The sequence below is a fragment of the Arvicola amphibius genome, chromosome 1 (assembly GCF_903992535.2).
Source record: "Arvicola amphibius chromosome 1, mArvAmp1.2, whole genome shotgun sequence".
Taxonomy (NCBI): domain Eukaryota; kingdom Metazoa; phylum Chordata; class Mammalia; order Rodentia; family Cricetidae; genus Arvicola; species Arvicola amphibius.
The window spans coordinates 196801586-196819555 of NC_052047.1; the positions used below are offsets into that span (position 1 = coordinate 196801586).

The 17970-nt window shown below is 47.6% G+C and overlaps 1 protein-coding gene across 1 annotated transcript in view; it reads left to right on the forward strand.

Moving 5' to 3' along the window:
* Positions 1-2612: 2612 nt before the first annotated feature.
* Trub1 (TruB pseudouridine synthase family member 1) overlaps positions 2613-17970 on the forward strand; it is a 40412-nt gene continuing 25054 nt past the window's right edge. The window contains exons 1-3 of the mRNA XM_038342129.2: positions 2613-2899; positions 8987-9085; positions 17443-17498. Coding sequence (XP_038198057.1) covers positions 2671-2899; positions 8987-9085; positions 17443-17498 — 384 coding nt within the window. The 5' untranslated portion in view covers positions 2613-2670. The remainder of the gene's footprint in view (positions 2900-8986; positions 9086-17442; positions 17499-17970) is intronic.

The window sequence follows — 17970 nt, forward strand, 5'->3', positions numbered from 1 at the left end:
CTGTCCTGAATTGTTTTGGGGGACTCCCAAAGTACTACTGACTCTATTGTAGTCATGTGCCCTTGGTCAAATTAATCTCATTTAGGTTCACATTCCTCACTTATAGAATGGGTATAAAATCATCACCATCATCATCATCATCACCATCACCATCATCACCACCATCACCATCATCACCACCACCACCACCATCATCATCATCACCATCAACACCATCACTGTTTTGTGGTTATATACAAATGGAAACACTCCCTACTAGAGGGCAGGGAATGTTCATAAGACTCAGGAAGTAAATAAACTTCACAAGACCCAGGGAACTTCTAAAATTTAGAGCCACAAGTCTTCTCCCCAAGGTTAACCAAGCAGTAGTAACTGATGGGAAAAGGAGACTCTCTCTCTCTCTCTCTCTCTCTCTCTCTCTCTCTCTCTCTCTCTCTCTCTCCTTCCCTCCCTTTTCCCCTTCCCTCCTTCTCTCTCTTCTCAAGCACAGCTACCTGCCAGTTGTGCAGGGAGCTCCAAGATGCAGTTTTCATGAGTCTTCACCCACTCTGCAGCGGGCTTTCTGGTAAGGCAGCTGCCTTAGAATCGCCCAGTCTCCTGTAAGTCATGCTAATAAATTCGCTAGTTCCACTAGGCTCAACTTAGGTAGGATAGGTTTTGGGGTCTGGTACTGGTGACCTATCTAAGGGGAACTGGAAGTTGCTCACACCTCCCTCCCCAGGAAAAGTCACACAGCATCTGCTTGGCAGTGAAGCTGTGCTATCAAGTTATTTTCCTGAGAATTATTACAGAGATGCCTGGGAAAAGCTAAGTGTCAGCACGGAGCATGCACCCACCCAAGCCTGTCTCCTTTAGCATCTCTGATGAGTTCCCTCAGGCCTCCATCTCAGGACAGAGTTCTCTAGAGCAGAGTGCTCACCTCGGGTAGAGCAGGGGGAGCGCCTGTTCAGTCTTTCCCCCCTCTAGGACACTTTCTCTCTCTTGCCCTTCCCGTTTCCACCCCACAGCATTCTTCATGGAGAAGATTCATCTTCCCTCATCTTTATCTTTTGGCCTTATGCAGTACAGCTCTCTCTTTCTTGATCTTTTGAAAAAGTTCCTTTGGTTGTTTTTTGGACATCTCTGGGCTTTCTTCCCATTCCCGGATCATTGGGTGTCAGCTTGTTTTGGCCTAACTTCTTCGTATCTGTGATGCCCCTGGGAGCAGCCTTTGTTCTTTCTCTTCAAAAGAAAAACACTCTTCACTTAATTTTAAGTTTTATTCATTGCAATTATTTTTCCTAATTACAAGAATGTAAAGCCAAAATCAAAACCGTACATACATTTATACCCCAGTAAGTCCACCTAAACCTTCTTCAATCCCTCTGCCCACAGCAGAGCAATCCTTGTGCAGCCAAGCAGATTTCTTTACCTCTCTTGCCCTTTTCTTCCCTATTAGGATAGTTTTCAGTGGCATAGGCAGGGACAACATTTTAAAGAGTTTTCCAGCTCTTTTTATTTCCACGATGGAAATCATAAACAGATGGGGCAGATACATCTGGATCTTCTCTGAACTTTATAAACATGGGGCCTTTCGCGAGCCTGTCATGCAGATCTGAGCATCCTCAGCTTTATCTTCTGAGCTGTCAGGAACACCTTTCTGGGTCTCAGTTTGGAGACTCAGATTGTAACGGCCTCAGAGTGCCCTCTGTGCCCCGCTGCCTGTGGCTCCAGAGAAGAATGTGTACCGACACCTCTGGGAAGAAAAAGCTTTCCCAGGCCTGTATGTCTATGTTGGGGGTCAGAGCAGAGGCCCCAGGAACCATGGGGAACCCAGCACTATACTTGGCTCTGGTTGAATTTTTAAAAGTCTTACTCATAAACAATCTTGGGTGAACCATGGATGGTTGATGGCAACAAGACAATTTATCTAGAATGTTAGAGACTTCAGTTTGTTGGAGACTATTTTGAGATATGGTGTATTAGTTAGTTTTCTATTGCTGTGATGAAACATGTGACCAAGGCAACTTATAGAAGAAAGAGTTTATTTAGGCTTATGGTTCTAGGTTGATAAGGGTCTGTCATGTCGGGGAAGCAAGGTAGCAAGCAGCAGGCTGAACTAAGGTGCCGGTGCTCATATCTTGAACCACAAGCAGGGAGCAGAGAGAAAACTGGGTGTAACACAAGGCTTTTGATCTCAAAGCCTGTCTGCGGTGACATACTTCCTCCAGCAAGGTCACACTTCCTAAACGTGTCGACACAGCTACCAACTGGGGACCAAGTTGTCAAAACATCTGAGCCTGTGGGTGGTATATCTCAGGCAGAGGTGCGCGCGCGCACACGCACAGACACACACACAGACACACACACAGAGGAGCATAGAAGAGTGCCCATGGGACAGGAAGTGAATCCTTCACCTGAGTTTCACAAGTTCGGTGTTTGTGTTGGGTAGCTTACAACGGCAACTCAAATGTCCTCGGGGAACTAAGAGCAGTTCAGAAACAAGAGATAAAGGAGAGATTCTAGGGGAACCTTGAGCAGCCCCAGCAAGTCCTTGGCACGTACGGAGAGGCTCTGGACTACATTTCCCAGAGGGCCTTGCGGCCCAGCCCGAGAAAGGCGGGCTGATCCGGCTGCCCCTCGTGGGTCACCGGTGTGCGCCTCCCGGTAGTGGGTGCAGGCAGCGAAAGCATGGCAGCTGCTGAGGCAGAGGTGGTGTCCCCTCCGATTGCCGACGCAGCCCCCGATGCTGCAGAAACGGCCGCAGTGGTAGCGGCCCGGACCGGATCGCCAGCCCAGGTCTCCAAGGCCGCCCTGGCTGCTAAGCTGCTGTCGCTCAGCGGCGTGTTCGCCGTGCACAAGCCCAAAGGGCCCACTTCAGCCGAGCTGCTGAATCGGCTGAAGGAGAAGCTGCTGGCAGGTACTGCAGCCCGGGTAGGGACCAGGCTGCGGCGTTCTCCGCTGCTGGGCAAGCGCCCTGGGGTTTAAAATTTTATCTTAGTGCTTGTTTATATTTATTTACCGACTGACTTAATTTGCGCGCTCACGGCTCAAGAGAGAAAAAGAGCGACTGTTGAATTAACTTTCTCTGGACAGAAATCCAGGACATCCTGGGTTGAATTTATCAAGCGCAGACTCTTAAAGCAGCGGCCACGTGAGCTTCTCACGGGAAGTATGTGTGTATAGATCGGGGCCCACCTTGCACACACACTTGTGTGTAGATCGGGGCCCACCTTGCACACACACGTTTCCACCCACGTGCAGCCCAACTCTGTAGTTCGATCCCTGTCAGGGTTTTTGTTTGGCTCTTGTGGATGAGTCCCACCAAAGGAAGCTCTGACTTTCTACCCCCAAGCTACTAACCTAAAACTATTTTAAAAGCGCATAGACTGAGTTAGTAGGGACTTAGGGCGCGAGAATTCATCTTTTAATAAAATACAAGTTCCTAATCCCCACATTTGCAGAGGTTGTGATTCTGAACACCTGGGATATTTTTGGGAAATGGCACTCTTAAACCATTGTTCCAGATTCTGGTGTGAGTACTTTGTGGAACGTATTTTGAGGAACATTAAAATAGAAGCTGGCCGCTTTTCTAAGCATTCTTCATGATGATTCATGTGCACCGGGAAAATGTTAGAAAAGCATAGTTAGAAAAGCCCAGTAGATCACTTAAAACTGTGACGTGAACAACAACAACACAAAACCTTAGTTTTGTTCTGTATGTGTACATATGTGTAGTGTGCATGGATTTGTGTGTTTGTGTGTGTGTGGGGGGGGCACATGCGCCCCCATGTAGGTCTGAGGTGATGACCACCATCTTCAGAGATGGCTTTCCATCTTCCATGCTGAAGCAGAGTACCTCTCTTGAACCCAGGGCTCGCCAGTTAGGCAAGTCTAGCTGCCCCGCTTGCTCCAAGGAACAACCAGCGTGGCTCCCTTGCATGGGCATCAGTACCATATGGGTGCTGGAGGCCCTGACTCCGGTCCTCAAGATTCCGTGGTGAGCCCTTTACCCTGGGTTTTACTTGGTCCTCATATTAGGCCGTATCTTTGCTGTCTATAGACACACGGAGATGAACGGTGCCAGGTCTCTTCCCTTAACTAGGCTTGCAGTCTTGTGATGCCTGCAGGCTTTAGTCGAGAGAGAGGGAGAGAGAGAGAGAGAGAGAGAGAGAGAGAGAGAGAGAGAGAGAGAGAGAGAGAGAGAGAGAGAGAGAGAGAGAAGTAAGTTGTAGGCTCTCCCGTGTGGACTCAGTCTGTCTAGGTACCACACAGAAGAAGCCTCTTATGTTGTTCCGTGTCTCCTGGAAGACTTCATCTGTTTTCTTTTGTTTGCTGTGTGAGATAGGCTCGCTTTGAACTCACTGTGTAGTCAAGGGTAGCCTGGAACTCACAATGATCCCCCTGCCTCAGCTCCTGAATGTGAGACTTACAGGTGTGTACCTCCATAACTGATTTAAAGTTGTTTTTCAGACATGGGGCCAAACTATTCTGATAGGAATGTGCTATTTGTAACAGGTAGAACACAAATTGAAGTGTTGGTTGACAAAGAGGTGCTAAATTGAGCTGGTGTTACACCTGCTCAGTTTGGTAAGCGTGATGGCTAACTTTGATTGCCAGCTGGAAATAACCTAGAGTTCCCTAGGAAGAGAATTTCAGTAAGGGAGAGGGATTGTTTGTTTGTATTGGGTTGGCCTGTGGGATTGTTTTAATTCAATTCAGTGATATGGGGAGAGCCTGCTGTGGGTGGCACCATCCCTAGACAGGGCGTCTTGAACTGTGTAAGAGTGGAGAAACTGATCTGAGCACAGGCTAGCTGAGCATGAAGCACGCATGCCTTCATTCCCACTCCCGCCGGATGCGATGTCACAAGCTAGCTGAGCATGAAGCACACATGCCTTCAATCCCACTCCCGCCGGATGCGATGTCACAAGCTAGCTGAGCATGAAGCACACATGCCTTCATTCCCACTCCCGCCGGATGCGATGTCACAAGCTAGCTGAGCATGAAGCACACATGCCTTCATTCCCACTCCCGCCGGATGCGATGTCACAAGCTAGCTGAGCATGAAGCACGCATGCCTTCATTCCCACTCCCGCCGGATGCGATGTCACAAGCTAGCTGAGCATGAAGCACGCATGCCTTCATTCCCACTCCCGCCGGATGCGATGTCACAAGCTAGCTGAGCATGAAGCACACATGCCTTCAATCCCACTCCCGCCGGATGCGATGTCACAAGCTAGCTGAGCATGAAGCACACATGCCTTCATTCCCACTCCCGCCGGATGCGATGTCACAAGCTAGCTGAGCATGAAGCACGCATGCCTTCATTCCCACTCCCGCCGGATGCGATGTCACAAGCTAGCTGAGCATGAAGCACACATGCCTTCATTCCCACTCCCACCGGATGTGATGTGACCAGCTGTCTCAAGGTCTGCGGTGATGGACAAGAAGCTCGGATTATGAGCTAAAATAAACTTCTAAGTTACCTTTCGCAGAGGTGTTTTATTACATCATTGATGGTACTAGAACACGGAGGTTTCTTTATACGCTATTTCCTGTCGGGATATTGAGCTAAGGATTGCATCAAAGGGAAGCCCTGTGGAGTTTTGTTTCTTCCTTCATAGACATGTTGCTTTCATTTGGTCTGGTTTGTGAGTAAACTGGCATTCTTAGAGAGCTTTTCATAGGATCAAAAAAAAAAAAAAAAAACCACTGACATTTCTTGGTTACACTTCATTAGGACTGATGGTTTCAATGCTGTTGCTAGGCTGGCCTCCTTCCCTGCTTGTCTGTAGTGCTTGTGACTGGGCTGTGTCCATATTAGCCATATCGCGCTTCCCAAATGCCATCCTAACCCCCATCCTTGCCTGGGAGGATGCTTAATGACTGTTGCTCAAATAATAAAAACCCAGAGACAGATATTGGGGTTCAACCCGAAGATCAGAAAAGCAAAGCAACCAGCTACTAGAGAGCTCTTACCTCTATGAAATCTTCATATTGAAAAGAGCCAGTTCCTGTCTCATCCCACCTTGTATTTCTCTCTAGAGCTGGCACCACTGCCTGGCCTGTATGGCTGACTAGTGTGGCTGTTTTGTGTTCTGATTTTCAGGCAAGCTTTTTTTTTTTTTTTTTTTTTTTTTATTAAAATACAGATGAAATATCACTGCCAACACAGCACATTCTGTCCTGTCCGGGCCTGACAAACACTGATTCACTCACTCACTGACTGCGTTCGTAGCTCTTGGTGAACATTCCTTGCCTGTCCTTACATTAATTTCAGCCATTGTAGGATCCTGTCTATTTTATGACTTTGAACCTTTCAAGGCCTGAAGCATACAAGGTTTTTATAGTTAGGAAGAACCTTAAGTGGTCGTCCATAGACACTTGTCTGAATATTTGGGTCAGGAGAGTGAGCAGAATTTCTGTAGTGTGACAGAGACCTTATGTGTGCAAGTTAGAGAAAAATTCAGGCTCAGACAGGATGATTGAACTTGTGAGGTGCTTATACTGATAGGCACATCAAGAGTTCCCTAATGTGTGTTTGTCATTTTGCTGACAGAGATCCAGGATGCATTGCAAGTGGAAGGTGAAGCATTTGAAGTCCAGGCCTAATCTTCAACCTTGCTAATTCGACCCTTTAATTCAGTTCCTCATGTCGTGGGGACCCCCACCGTAAAATTATTTTTGTTACTAACTTCATAACTGTTTTGAATCACAGTGTAAATATCTGACATGCAGGTTATCTGCTGTGCGACCCCTGGGAAAGGGTTGTTCAGTGGCCGAGAACACCCCCTTAGAGGCTCCTGTTGCTCCATTCGTGTTCCTCCAAGTATGGTGATGTCATGTCTGGTGACACTGGGACTGCTTGCCTGGTCTCGGGATTCTGAGCCAGTGGGACGGTGTCATGCTGGGACTGGGTGACCAGCACCCCTTCGGAATGTGGCTGTGGCCTCTGCACTGGCACTGTGGCTGCCTTTCTCCTTGTCTCTGCCCTGCCCTCTTCATTTCCTTTCCTGTGTTCTGGCCCCTGGTGTCGGTTGTTATAAAGTAGGTTGATGGGCTGAGGGACAGGTCCGGTGTGACGGTTGTCATAACAACGAGAGACAGGGAATGATGGTTGTCATAACAACGAGAGACAGGGAATGACGGTTGTCTTAATGACGGGAGTGTGAAATAAACTGGTCTGCAACCCTTAGGTTTTTTCTTTTTATTAAATGCACAGGTCTGCACCAGGTCCCCAGTGTGTCCTGGCGGCTCCTTGGTGTCTTTGTGGCATCCTAACAGTGGGACAGGATGTGTCTCTGACTCTTCAGCCTGCCCTGGCAGACTCTCCTCCTCATATTGGGTTGCTTGTTCCGCCTCCGTGGATTTTACCTTGTCTTATTATATTTTGTTTTGTTATGTTTGGCTGCTGTGTCTTCGAGGCCTACCCTTTTCTGAAGGGAAGTGGAGGGAAAGTGGGTCTGGGGGAAGAGGGGAGAATGGGAGGAGTGAAGGAGGGAAACTGTGGCTGTGATGTTCTTTTCTGAGAGAATATTTTCAGTAAGAAAATGCTTCAGAGGTTGGGCAGTAACTGAACTGTTTTGCGATTGCCACTCTCCCCTCCCCCTTCCCCCTGAGATTTGTTTCTTTAATGAATGGAAAGTTTTGATCGTGAGGACAACAAATAAAACCAGACCGAGAGCTCAGTGCAGGTAGGCGTAGCCCGGTACTGAGATGTGCTTCCAAAGTGAGGAAGGACAGAGGAAATTGGAAATACTTAGAGGGGTTAACCGAGGACTTTTAAAACTAACAACATATGCCCACGCCAAGCTGTTGTCATTTTCTAACTATAGGGAATTCACTGAGTTAGCATAAATACCGACTCACTTGAAATTGTCTTCCTTGGGACTGGAAAGATAGCTCTGCAGGTAAGAACATTGGCTGCTTTTACAGAGGACTCGGGGTGGATTCCCAGCAGCCACTGGTGTCTCATTTCCATTGGTAGCTCTAGTTCCTGGGGCTCTGATGCCCTCTTCTGGCCTTTTTGGGTACTGCATGTACATGGCACACATGTATACATGCAAGCAAAAGTCACACAGTAAATGATGGATAGATGGATGGATGGATGGATGGGTGGGTGGGTGGGTGGGTGGGTAGATAGACAGACAGACAGACAGACAGACAGACAGATGATAAGTAGGTAGATAGATAGGTAGATAGATAGACACATGATAGATAGATGATAGACAGACAGACAGACAGATAGATAGGTAGATAGGTAGGTAGATTTGGGCACTGTGTGTACATGGCACACAAGTATACATGCAACCAAAACATTCATTCACAGTAGATAGATGGGTGGATGGATGGATGGATGGATGGATGGATAAATAATAAATAAAAGAATTGTTTTTCTTTAGAAATGAGTTCTAGTTTCTAGTTAACTAATTTTGGATTACTGTTCTTCTGTAAGTGAGCAAGCATCTGGTCATCCGTGTGTGTGTGTGTGTGTGTGTGTGTGTGTGTAGGCAGAGGTCACCTCAGGTGTCGTTCCTCAGGCACTGCCCACATTATTTTGAGGCATGGCCTCTCCCTGGTCTGGAACTCACCACACAGAGGCCAGCAAGCTCCAGAGACCCTCTTGTCTCTCCTTGCTCAGCTCTGTGATTCATGTCGCCACACCCAGGTTTTTTTCCTGTGTGTCCTGAGAATGGCAGTCAGGCCCTCAGGCTTGAGTGGCAAGTACTCTACCAACTGGGCTGGTCCCAGGCCTGGTTCTGCGTGTTTTGTTGTTTTGGTTTTTGAGACAGGGTCTCTTGGCTAGCCTGGGGCCCGCTTTTACATCATCCTTGCCTCAAACTCGGTTCTAAAAGCGTGCACCACCACACCGAGCCTGCTGCACCTTCTAAGTGGTCCCAGCCTTACACTTGGACTGTGTTTATTTGGAAGAGGCCGTGTGGTCTTCCTCGTTCCTCCTGACTTGTCTTGGTAATTGTTCTTTTCATCCCAATCACTCTTGTAGAAGCTGGAATGCCTTCCCCAGAATGGCACAAGAGGCAAAAGCAGACATTGAAAATTGGACACGGAGGGACGTTGGACAGTGCTGCACAAGGAGTCCTGGGTAAGAGACACGAAGGCAGGTTAACAGCACTCTCCTTTAACACCAGGAGTGCCGGGGAATGCCCATCCAATCGTCTGAAGCCCTGGCTCTGCAGACACCTGGAAGGTTCCAGTTATACTGTGTTTACAGTGCTTCTTCTAGGAAGCCCTGGAGAGGTGCAAAACACACAGCACCACACAGCACACAGTACATACAGCACACACAGCACACAGCACAGAGCACAGAGCGCGCACAGCACACAGTACACACAGCACACTGCACAGAGCACACACAGCACACAGTACACACAGCACAGAGCACATAGCACACAGCACACAGTACACACAGCACAGAGCACACAGCACACAGTACACACAGCACAGAGCACACACAGCACACAGTACACACAGCACAGAGCACACAGCACACATAACACACAGCACACAGTACATTCAGCACAGAGCACACAGCACACATAGCACACAGTACACAGAGCACACAGCACACAGTACACACAGCACAGAGCACACACAGCACACAGTACACACAGCACACAGCACAGAGCACACACAGCACACACAGCACACACAGCACACAGTACACACAGCACAGAGCACACAGCACACAGTACACACAGCACAGAGCACACAGCACACATAGCACACAGCACACAGTACACACAGCACAGAGCACACAGCACACAGTACACACAGCACAGAGCACACAGCACACACAGCACACAGTACACACAGTACACAGCACACACAGCATAGAGCACACAGCACACAGTACACACAGCACAGAGCACATAGTACACACAGCACACAGTACACAGCACACAGTACACACAGCACACAATACACACAGCACACAGTACACACAGCACAGAGCATACACAGCACATAGTACACACAGCACAGAGCACACACAGCACAGAGCACACACAGTACACACAGCACACAGTACACACAGCACACAGTACACACAGCACAGAGCACACACAGCACACAGTACACACAGCACACACAGCACACAGTACACACAGCACAGAGCACACACAGCACAGAGAACCATCACCTCTTCCTCGTGTGCTGGGCTTTGAGCAAAGGTTTGAATTCGAGAAGAGTAGTTAATATACCATGTATAAAACTGCTATGCTTAGGAAGGCATGGGCATGGCTGCCTTCTGGGGTCTTGGATTATAGGAACAATTGCTCCCTTTCCTCTGTCATAAACAGGGTTTGCTGTTTGACCCTGTGGGCTTCTGCTTTCCTTTAGGAATCTGGAATTCTGTGCTACCGCACAGGCAGGAGTGCCTGGGTGACCATTTCTAAACACCAAATAAAGCGTTGGTTTACTGTGTTTCTGACGTTTCCCTGAGAGAAGCATTGTATATGTGACATTGCATTTCAGTATTGTTGAAATAGTGAGCCAAGCAGGAGGGAGAGAGGTCGAGGAAGCCGGACTGGGGATTTAATCTCACTAAGTCATAAATACACTATAAATAACAAGTCCTAGCTATTTACCAGTCTTTGAGCATGGGAGAGTTGTGGGACTACTGAGAATTTTAGTACAGCTTTGGGGGAATTGCTGTATCTAATGCAATCTCAGATAGCTCTCTTTAGAACATAAACCCGACAGTCCTTGAGGGGAAGCCTTTTGTTTCTCACAGAGAATTATAGGTTTAGTTGCTTGTGGAAGGAACTTGGTAGTATCAGTCGGGAGGAGAAAAAAATCATTTGTCCTTTTAAATATCCTGTTATAAAACTCTGGTACAGGTTCTGACGCCTTACCTTTATGGACTGTTAAGGTGTATGTCCACGGGTTAGGGTGGATTTTTCCTGAGATTACACCTGTAGGCTCAGGAATGCAGATATCAAGCCTCCCGTCACCTCCATCCCCGCGTACTAGAAACAAACCTTTATTCTCTGCTCGGCACTGTGCTTGGTTTAACCCTGAGTGCTGGGATTAAGGGCTGGCACCACCATACCCAGCCCCATAAAAGCTCTTCTGGGAGGATAAAATAAAATAAAGGCGTTGATGGAAAGGGGAGGAAGTGCCAGGAATTCGAGGGGCTTCATTTTGGGCCCAAGTCAGTCTGTCCTGGGCTGGGGTTCAGGTGGACTTGCGGGCTTGTTTTTCCTTGGCTGACGCTGTGTGTTTTTTTTTTCCTGTGACTGATGCCAGGGTTGTGCTTTCCTGTGGTTTATGTACTATTGTTCCTTTAGGTCAGGCTTCTGCTTCCCCTACCAGTGAGCGTAAGGCTGGAGGGGGTGATGGTTGCACCTCCCACTGAGTCACTCTGCCGTCCTGCCATTCCCTCGATCCCTCTGTGACGTCCCTGTGTTCTTTCTCCCTTTCTCTCACCCTTCCCTTCTTCCCTGTCTTGACTCTGTTCTTGCTACATGTCACATGGGGCCGCTTTGAGTCTGCCGTCTTACTGGGAAGTACTTTATGCACTTCAGAAACTGCATTCTTTCTGTATTCATGGTACAGATTCAAGACATAAGGTGAAAAGTCAGTTCGCAGAAAAAAAAATTAGGGATGAATATACATATCAGGAGAGCCTGCAAACTGGGCTAATGGAGCTGCTGCCTGGTATTACCTCGTCTTCACCTCTAGGACCCCTGAGTGTGTTACCTTACGTCACAGGGAGCAGCCAGAGTTGATGTCGCTGCTCAGATGACTACTAAGATTATCCTGGAATTTCCAGGTAAAGCCCAGTGATCATCTTTAAAAGCAGAAGAGGCCAAGGAAGTCAGGACGTGGCAGTGGAGGCTGCCGTGATGTGATTGCGGGCTTTGAAGAGGGAAGGGAGCAGGAGCCAAGAGTGTAAGCAGCCTCTAGGAGCTGGAAAAGGCCAGACATTCCCTTGGGGAAGCTGAGCTGTGGCTTCTCTCCCCGAGAACCACAGACACAGACACAGCACAGCCACGCAGTCCCCAGACTGCATTTCAAACGGATGTGCAGTCACTGTCGCAGCGTGTTGTGACCGGCTTTAGATTTCTGTCCCGAGACCGGAAACTCTCCACACTTCTGTCCCCAGTTCCTCAGGACTGATCACTTTAAGTAGGTAGGTTTAGCTTTACAGGTATAAAAGCACAGGGGAAATTTCCAGAAGTATCACAGGCCGCATTTCTTCTTAGCGCTCCGTTTACGAGTGCTGTTATTTACTTTTATTTTGTGTCTCTGACTGGTGCCAGATGGTGCGGAGTCCTCTGGAATTAGAGTTACGGTTGGTTATGAGCTGTCGTGTGGGTGCTGGGAACTGAACCCAGGTCCCCTGGAAACGCAGACAGAGCCCCTAACCACAGAGCCATCTCTCTAGTCCCTGCCCAGGCCTGTTCTAAAACTGGTCTTTGCTCTGTGGTTTTCTATCCTTTTTTTAATTTTTTAAAAGATGTTTAGTTAACAGAAATATTTCTCACGATAGTTTAAGAAACTGTGAAAACACTTTGTAAATACTGTTTTTCATGTCTTCGTAACAGCAAAAATATAGTTGTGTGGGGAGACTGAGGTCCTTAGCAGCTCTGTTTTATAGGGCTGGTTTGGTTAGGGCTAGCACCTTTCCTTTGCTTGGTTCCTGAGTGACTCCCAGGACTGTAATGGCTCTGCTCAAGGTGGTGTTACAGAACTGGATGAACAGCTGTGAGCTTCCAAGTGTAGGAAGCGTTGGAAATGCAACACAGTGCCCTCGCCCGTCCATAGATGGTGCCCTGTCCATAACCAGAGACTAGTGTGCTGGGTGTGACATGGTGCCCTGTCCATAACCAGAGACTAGTGTGCTGGGTGTGACAAAGTGCCCTCGCCTGTCCACAGATGGTGCCCTGTCCATACCAGAGACTAGTGTGCTGGGTGTGACATGGTGCCCTCTCCATTACCAGAGACTAGTGTGCTGGGTGTGACAAAGTGCCCTCGCCTGTCCACAGATGGTGCCCTGTCCATACCAGAGACTAGTGTGCTGGGTGTGACATGGTGCCCTCTCCATTACCAGAGACTAGTGTGCTGGGTGTGACATGGTGCCCTCTCCATTACCAGAGACTAGTGTGCTGGGTGTGACATGGTGCCCTGTCCATAACCAAAGACTAGTGTGCTGGGTGTGACATAGGCTTTGTCAATAAAACAATAAATACAATTTGTAAACTAGGGTAGTAATTGTGAGAAAAGCCTCTGTTTTATCCAGCCTGTACTCCACTGCTGTAGGATAATCCTTCTGTGCACTGTGAAAATGTGTTGCTCTCATTGTTAATAAAAAGCTGATTGGCCGATAGCTAGGCAAGATTTTCAGGGCAGAGAGAATGCTGGGAAGAAGGAGGTGGAGTCTGGAGTCAGATGTGGGAAGGGCCACATGGGAAGTTCACAGATGAGGTAAATGAGTCTCGGGAAAGGCACAAGGGGAAGCAATGTGCCATGTTTAAAGAAGGTACTGCCGCATGGCAGAGGGTAGATAAGAAGTGTGTGTTAATTTAACATGTAAGAGTTAGCTAGTAACAAGCCTGAGCTGCCGGCTGAGCATTTATAATTAATACTAAGTCTCTGAGTGGTTATTTGGGAGCAGCTGCTGGGACACAGAGAAATGCCACCTACAATCCACGTTTCCCAGGCTCTGCGTCTGCCTTCTGTAACTGCACTTTCTGTCTCCTATGCTGACTTTTCCAGGCCTGACTGAGACTTCTGCATGTGAGTCTCCCTGATAGGCTGCTGCTCTGAATGCCAGACCAGTCTTACTCAGTTCTGCACGTATACAGTCAGCTCACAGTAGGATTTTGCATGATCTAATGCGAGTGCAGGCCTTGGGAGTGGGATGGGAGAGTCACCACCAAGTAAAACTGCAGAATCATCCCGTGACTCTTCCTCCAGCCCTTCATGCGATGGAGCTGCCCTTCCACGGGGTCCCGGCTGCAGATACTCTTCCTAGATACCAGTGCTGGACCCGTTTCTCCCGATTCTGCTTCCACTAACCACCTCACTCTTCCACCTTGGTTCCTCTTGAGTATTAAGTGAGGGTTAATCTGGTTGACTCTCAAGTGTCTCCTTGAAATCTCATCATCCCGGACCACCTAATTAGACTGGAAGCCATTGCCATAGTGCAGGATGTAAGGCTGGTGAACCCCCGCCCCACTCTCATATCTGAATATTTGCGCAGTGGGTTCCTTTAGAACACGCGTTGTCTTCTGCACACACGTTCCCTGCCAGCTGATGGAAGCCTCGTCTGGCCTCAGCTTTCTAGGCGTTCTGTTCCTGTCCATGCTGACACACACACTATGGCTTGTCATTTAGAGCTGTTCGCCCGTTAGCAGGGGCAGCAGTTTTAAGCACTGTGATTGCCCCCTGACTGTATTTTCCTTCCCCAGAGAAGACAGGCTTCAAAGTCAGGAAATAGTTCTCTGACTTCCTTCTTGTCCGCTCAGGACTGTGTACATAGTAGTTGCTCGAAAACTATTGATCAGGGATTCATCTGCATGTGATCAAATGATATTGAATCTTGGTTGCTATCATACAATGTTTTTGCCCCATCGGCAGCATTAGCAAGTGCTGCCATTTGAAGAATATTGAAGCTCTTCAGAGCTACTGAAAGCAGGCGGCCTCTGATCTTAGTTCTTGAACTATTATGATTGTACTTAGAGACAAAGGACCAATCCCAGAGAGTGGCATGGGTGTTCAGTGTGGAGGCCCAAAAATGCGAGCCTATTTCCATCCTGACAGATGGTCGGGATATGCAAGCATACTTTTGCTCCTGCTTTTGTGATTGGAAGTTACCTGCGGAAGGGCTGCCTTCGGGATACTTGGTCTAGAGAGGGTTCACTGCCTAAACAACAGAATGCTAATGACTTGATGTCTCGAAGTGTTAAAGCAATTAACTGTTCAGTTGTCCTTTGTATCATGTTGAAGAGTCTTATGTTGCCTCCTTCCTCCTTTTGTATTGGGTATAAAAGTGTATGGAAAATTAAAAGTTTCTGAATGATTTCAGTATTCACTGGAATGCCCTCCCGGTACTATTTTATGGTTTCTGTATTATTTTTCAAGCGTCTTTGTATTCTTTACTTATATTTCTAAATTCCCATGCCCCTACCCTGGCAAGAAGTGTTTCTGTCGAGGCTGGTCCCTGACAGGTCAGGGGACCTGGGATAGACTTTAGGAGTGAGTTGAGACCTGAGCTCTATTTTGCAGGTTGAGCTTTGACTACTAAGGAGCTGGGCCACTTGAAGGTTTGTTGTCAGCAGTGTAGTGTGTACAGTGAGGGTTTCAGAACCGGTTATGAGGTGGTATGGGTTGGAAAGGACGGCAGTGATTGGGCTGAGGGGTGGGGGAGGCAGGGCTGAGGAGGCCACACAGTGTGGTGTGACTTCAACTCCCCCTGTATTTCTCGAGCTGTGAGAAGCTGGCCAGCATCTTAGTCTCTATAGGCCTCAGTTTCTTCACTTTTTAATTTTTCTTAAATTTTTATTTTTTCTATTGTTTTTATTGTTTTTATTTTTCTCCACTCCCCTCCCTGCCTCTCCCCTCCCCTTCTACCCTCTCCCATGATCCCCATGCTCCCAATTTACTCAGGAAATTTGGTCTTTTTCTACTTCCCATGAAGATTAGGAGTCGCTTCACTTCTGAGGTAGAGATAACAACGTAACTTACAGGGACTGAACGAGGTGATGAATGGAGAGTCGGGTGGAAATTAAGTGGGAAACTGCCGTAAATACTGAAGATGTTCTTTTTCAGCGTACCAGCCACTTCGCCTTGTTTCCTCTGAATTCTGAATTGTGCAGTTACATTATATTCTTACGGTAAATACTTGGATCCTTACAAAATATTGCCTGCTTTATAAAAAGAAATTATTAAATCCTCTCTAATATCCCTGGTGAGCTGTGGTGTGTAAGGATAAGTTATGGACTATTTGTTAACCAGGCGATGATGTGTTACATTTCTTAATGCTGCGTTTATTAACTATGTAAAGATGCATTTCATTTCTTTATGCTGTGTTTGTTTACTATGCAAAAATGTGTTTCATTTCTTTATGTTACGTTTGTTAACTATGTAAAGATGTGTTACATTTGCATTAATTAAATAAAATTATCCTGGGTTCAGAGAGGTGGGGTTAGCAACTGATTGACAGGAAGTAGCAGGGAGGAGCTTAGTGTAGGGTTTTTGTTGTTTTTTATTTATTTTCCTTTTTATTAAATTATAATTTTACAAATTTTCCCCTCCTCCCCTCCTCCCATTTCTCTTCCCCTTCCTCCTCCCCCTCCCTCTCCAGTCCAAGAAGCAGTCAGGGTTCCCTGCCCTGTGGGAAGTCCAAGTTCCTCCCCCATCCATCCAGGTCTGGGAAGGTGAAGATCCAAACAGACTAGGTTCCCATGTTGTTGTTTTTTTTTTTAAATTTTTTTATTTTCTATTTAGTTGGGGCAGTGTAGAAGGGAGTGTTTTCAGGACACCAGCAAAGAGAGAAAGTTAGCCAGTATCTCTTCTAACTCTCCGAGCTCACAGGTTTTCTCCCTAGACTTTGAATCTTGAGTGGTATTAGAACGATAGAGATTTGGTAGTTAGAGCTACCTTTAGTGGCAGCAGCCAGCCTTTGTCTGGGGAACAGAATACGATCTTAGTGGCCGGCTGCTGGCGGTTTAAAGCAAACCCACTGTAATGAAGGCCCAGCAACAAGGAGCGGAGTTTGAGAGCAGAGGAAGACAGCCGCTGTGCTGGGCTGGACGACAGCCGCCGTGCTGGGTTGGCTGGGCTGGTTGAAGTGGTTCTCTTGGTCCCCGCCGTGCTGGGCTGGATGACAGCTGCGGTGCTGGGTTGGCTGGGCTGGTTGAAGTGGTTCTCTTGGTCCCCGCTGTGCTGGGCTGGCTGGGCTGGACGACAGAAGTGGTTCTCGTGGCCCTCGTTCCAGCTGTAGCTTCTTTTTGTCTTGTTGGCTGCTTAGCCATGTTTCTCTTTCTTGATTGTGTGCTGCCTGCTACTAATCATCTTTAATGGTTCGTTAGCTACGATGATGACTTTTGCTTTGTTTAGTAATGAGTCCTGTCAGGATTTCATCAGCCCACTTGAACATGGCTAATTGTACCCTGTCTCTTTTATGGTACCCATATAAAATTCCAGAGCATCCTCTGGGACTGCTCTGAATCTCCATCCTGTAGTTGGCTGGGTTAGGCAGCTGCTGTGTTTAATGTTTGGGAATGGGAAAATGCTCTTTTCTCTCTTTCCCTAGTCATAATTTCTTAGTTGCCCGACATCTTCTGGCTGGATTAATAGGGACCTCGAATTCTGTTAAATGCCTTTTCTTTACAGCCTTGCACTGCATGGGCCAATAAATATGAACGAGATATGCAGGTGTGTGACGAACTTTGTCGTCAGAAGAGATTGTCATACTATTTCTTTCTTTCATAGTGGTTGGGATTGGAAGAGGAACAAAAATGTTGACCAGCATGCTGTCGGGGTCCAAGGTAAGTCTGTGAGAATGTTTTTCTTCTCAGAGACTGTCTTCCTTCCTTTTGCTGCGACAAACCATCATGACCAAGGCAACTTATAAAAGAGGCCCAATGGACTTAACAGTTCTGAAAGCTTGGCTTCAATAATGGATGATGATGGATTGGACATACAGCTCCAAACGGTTAGCTTCCATGATGGTGGGAGTAAAACACGGCCACAGGCAGTTGGAGCAGCAGCCCAGAGCTCAAGTCTCAAACCACAGCAGGCGGGAACGGCAGGAGGCTTTGGAAACCTCAAAGCCCACCCCAGTGACACACCGCCTCCAGCAAGACCACCTCTGACCTCCTCACGCTCCTGTTCCACCAAGGGAGGAGCAAGGACTCAGACACCTGAGGGCCACTGTCACTCAAACCACCACAGTGACCTACATGCTGAATTTCATTAATAAAAACAAACAAACAAAACACCCAGAGGACTGAGAGGTGG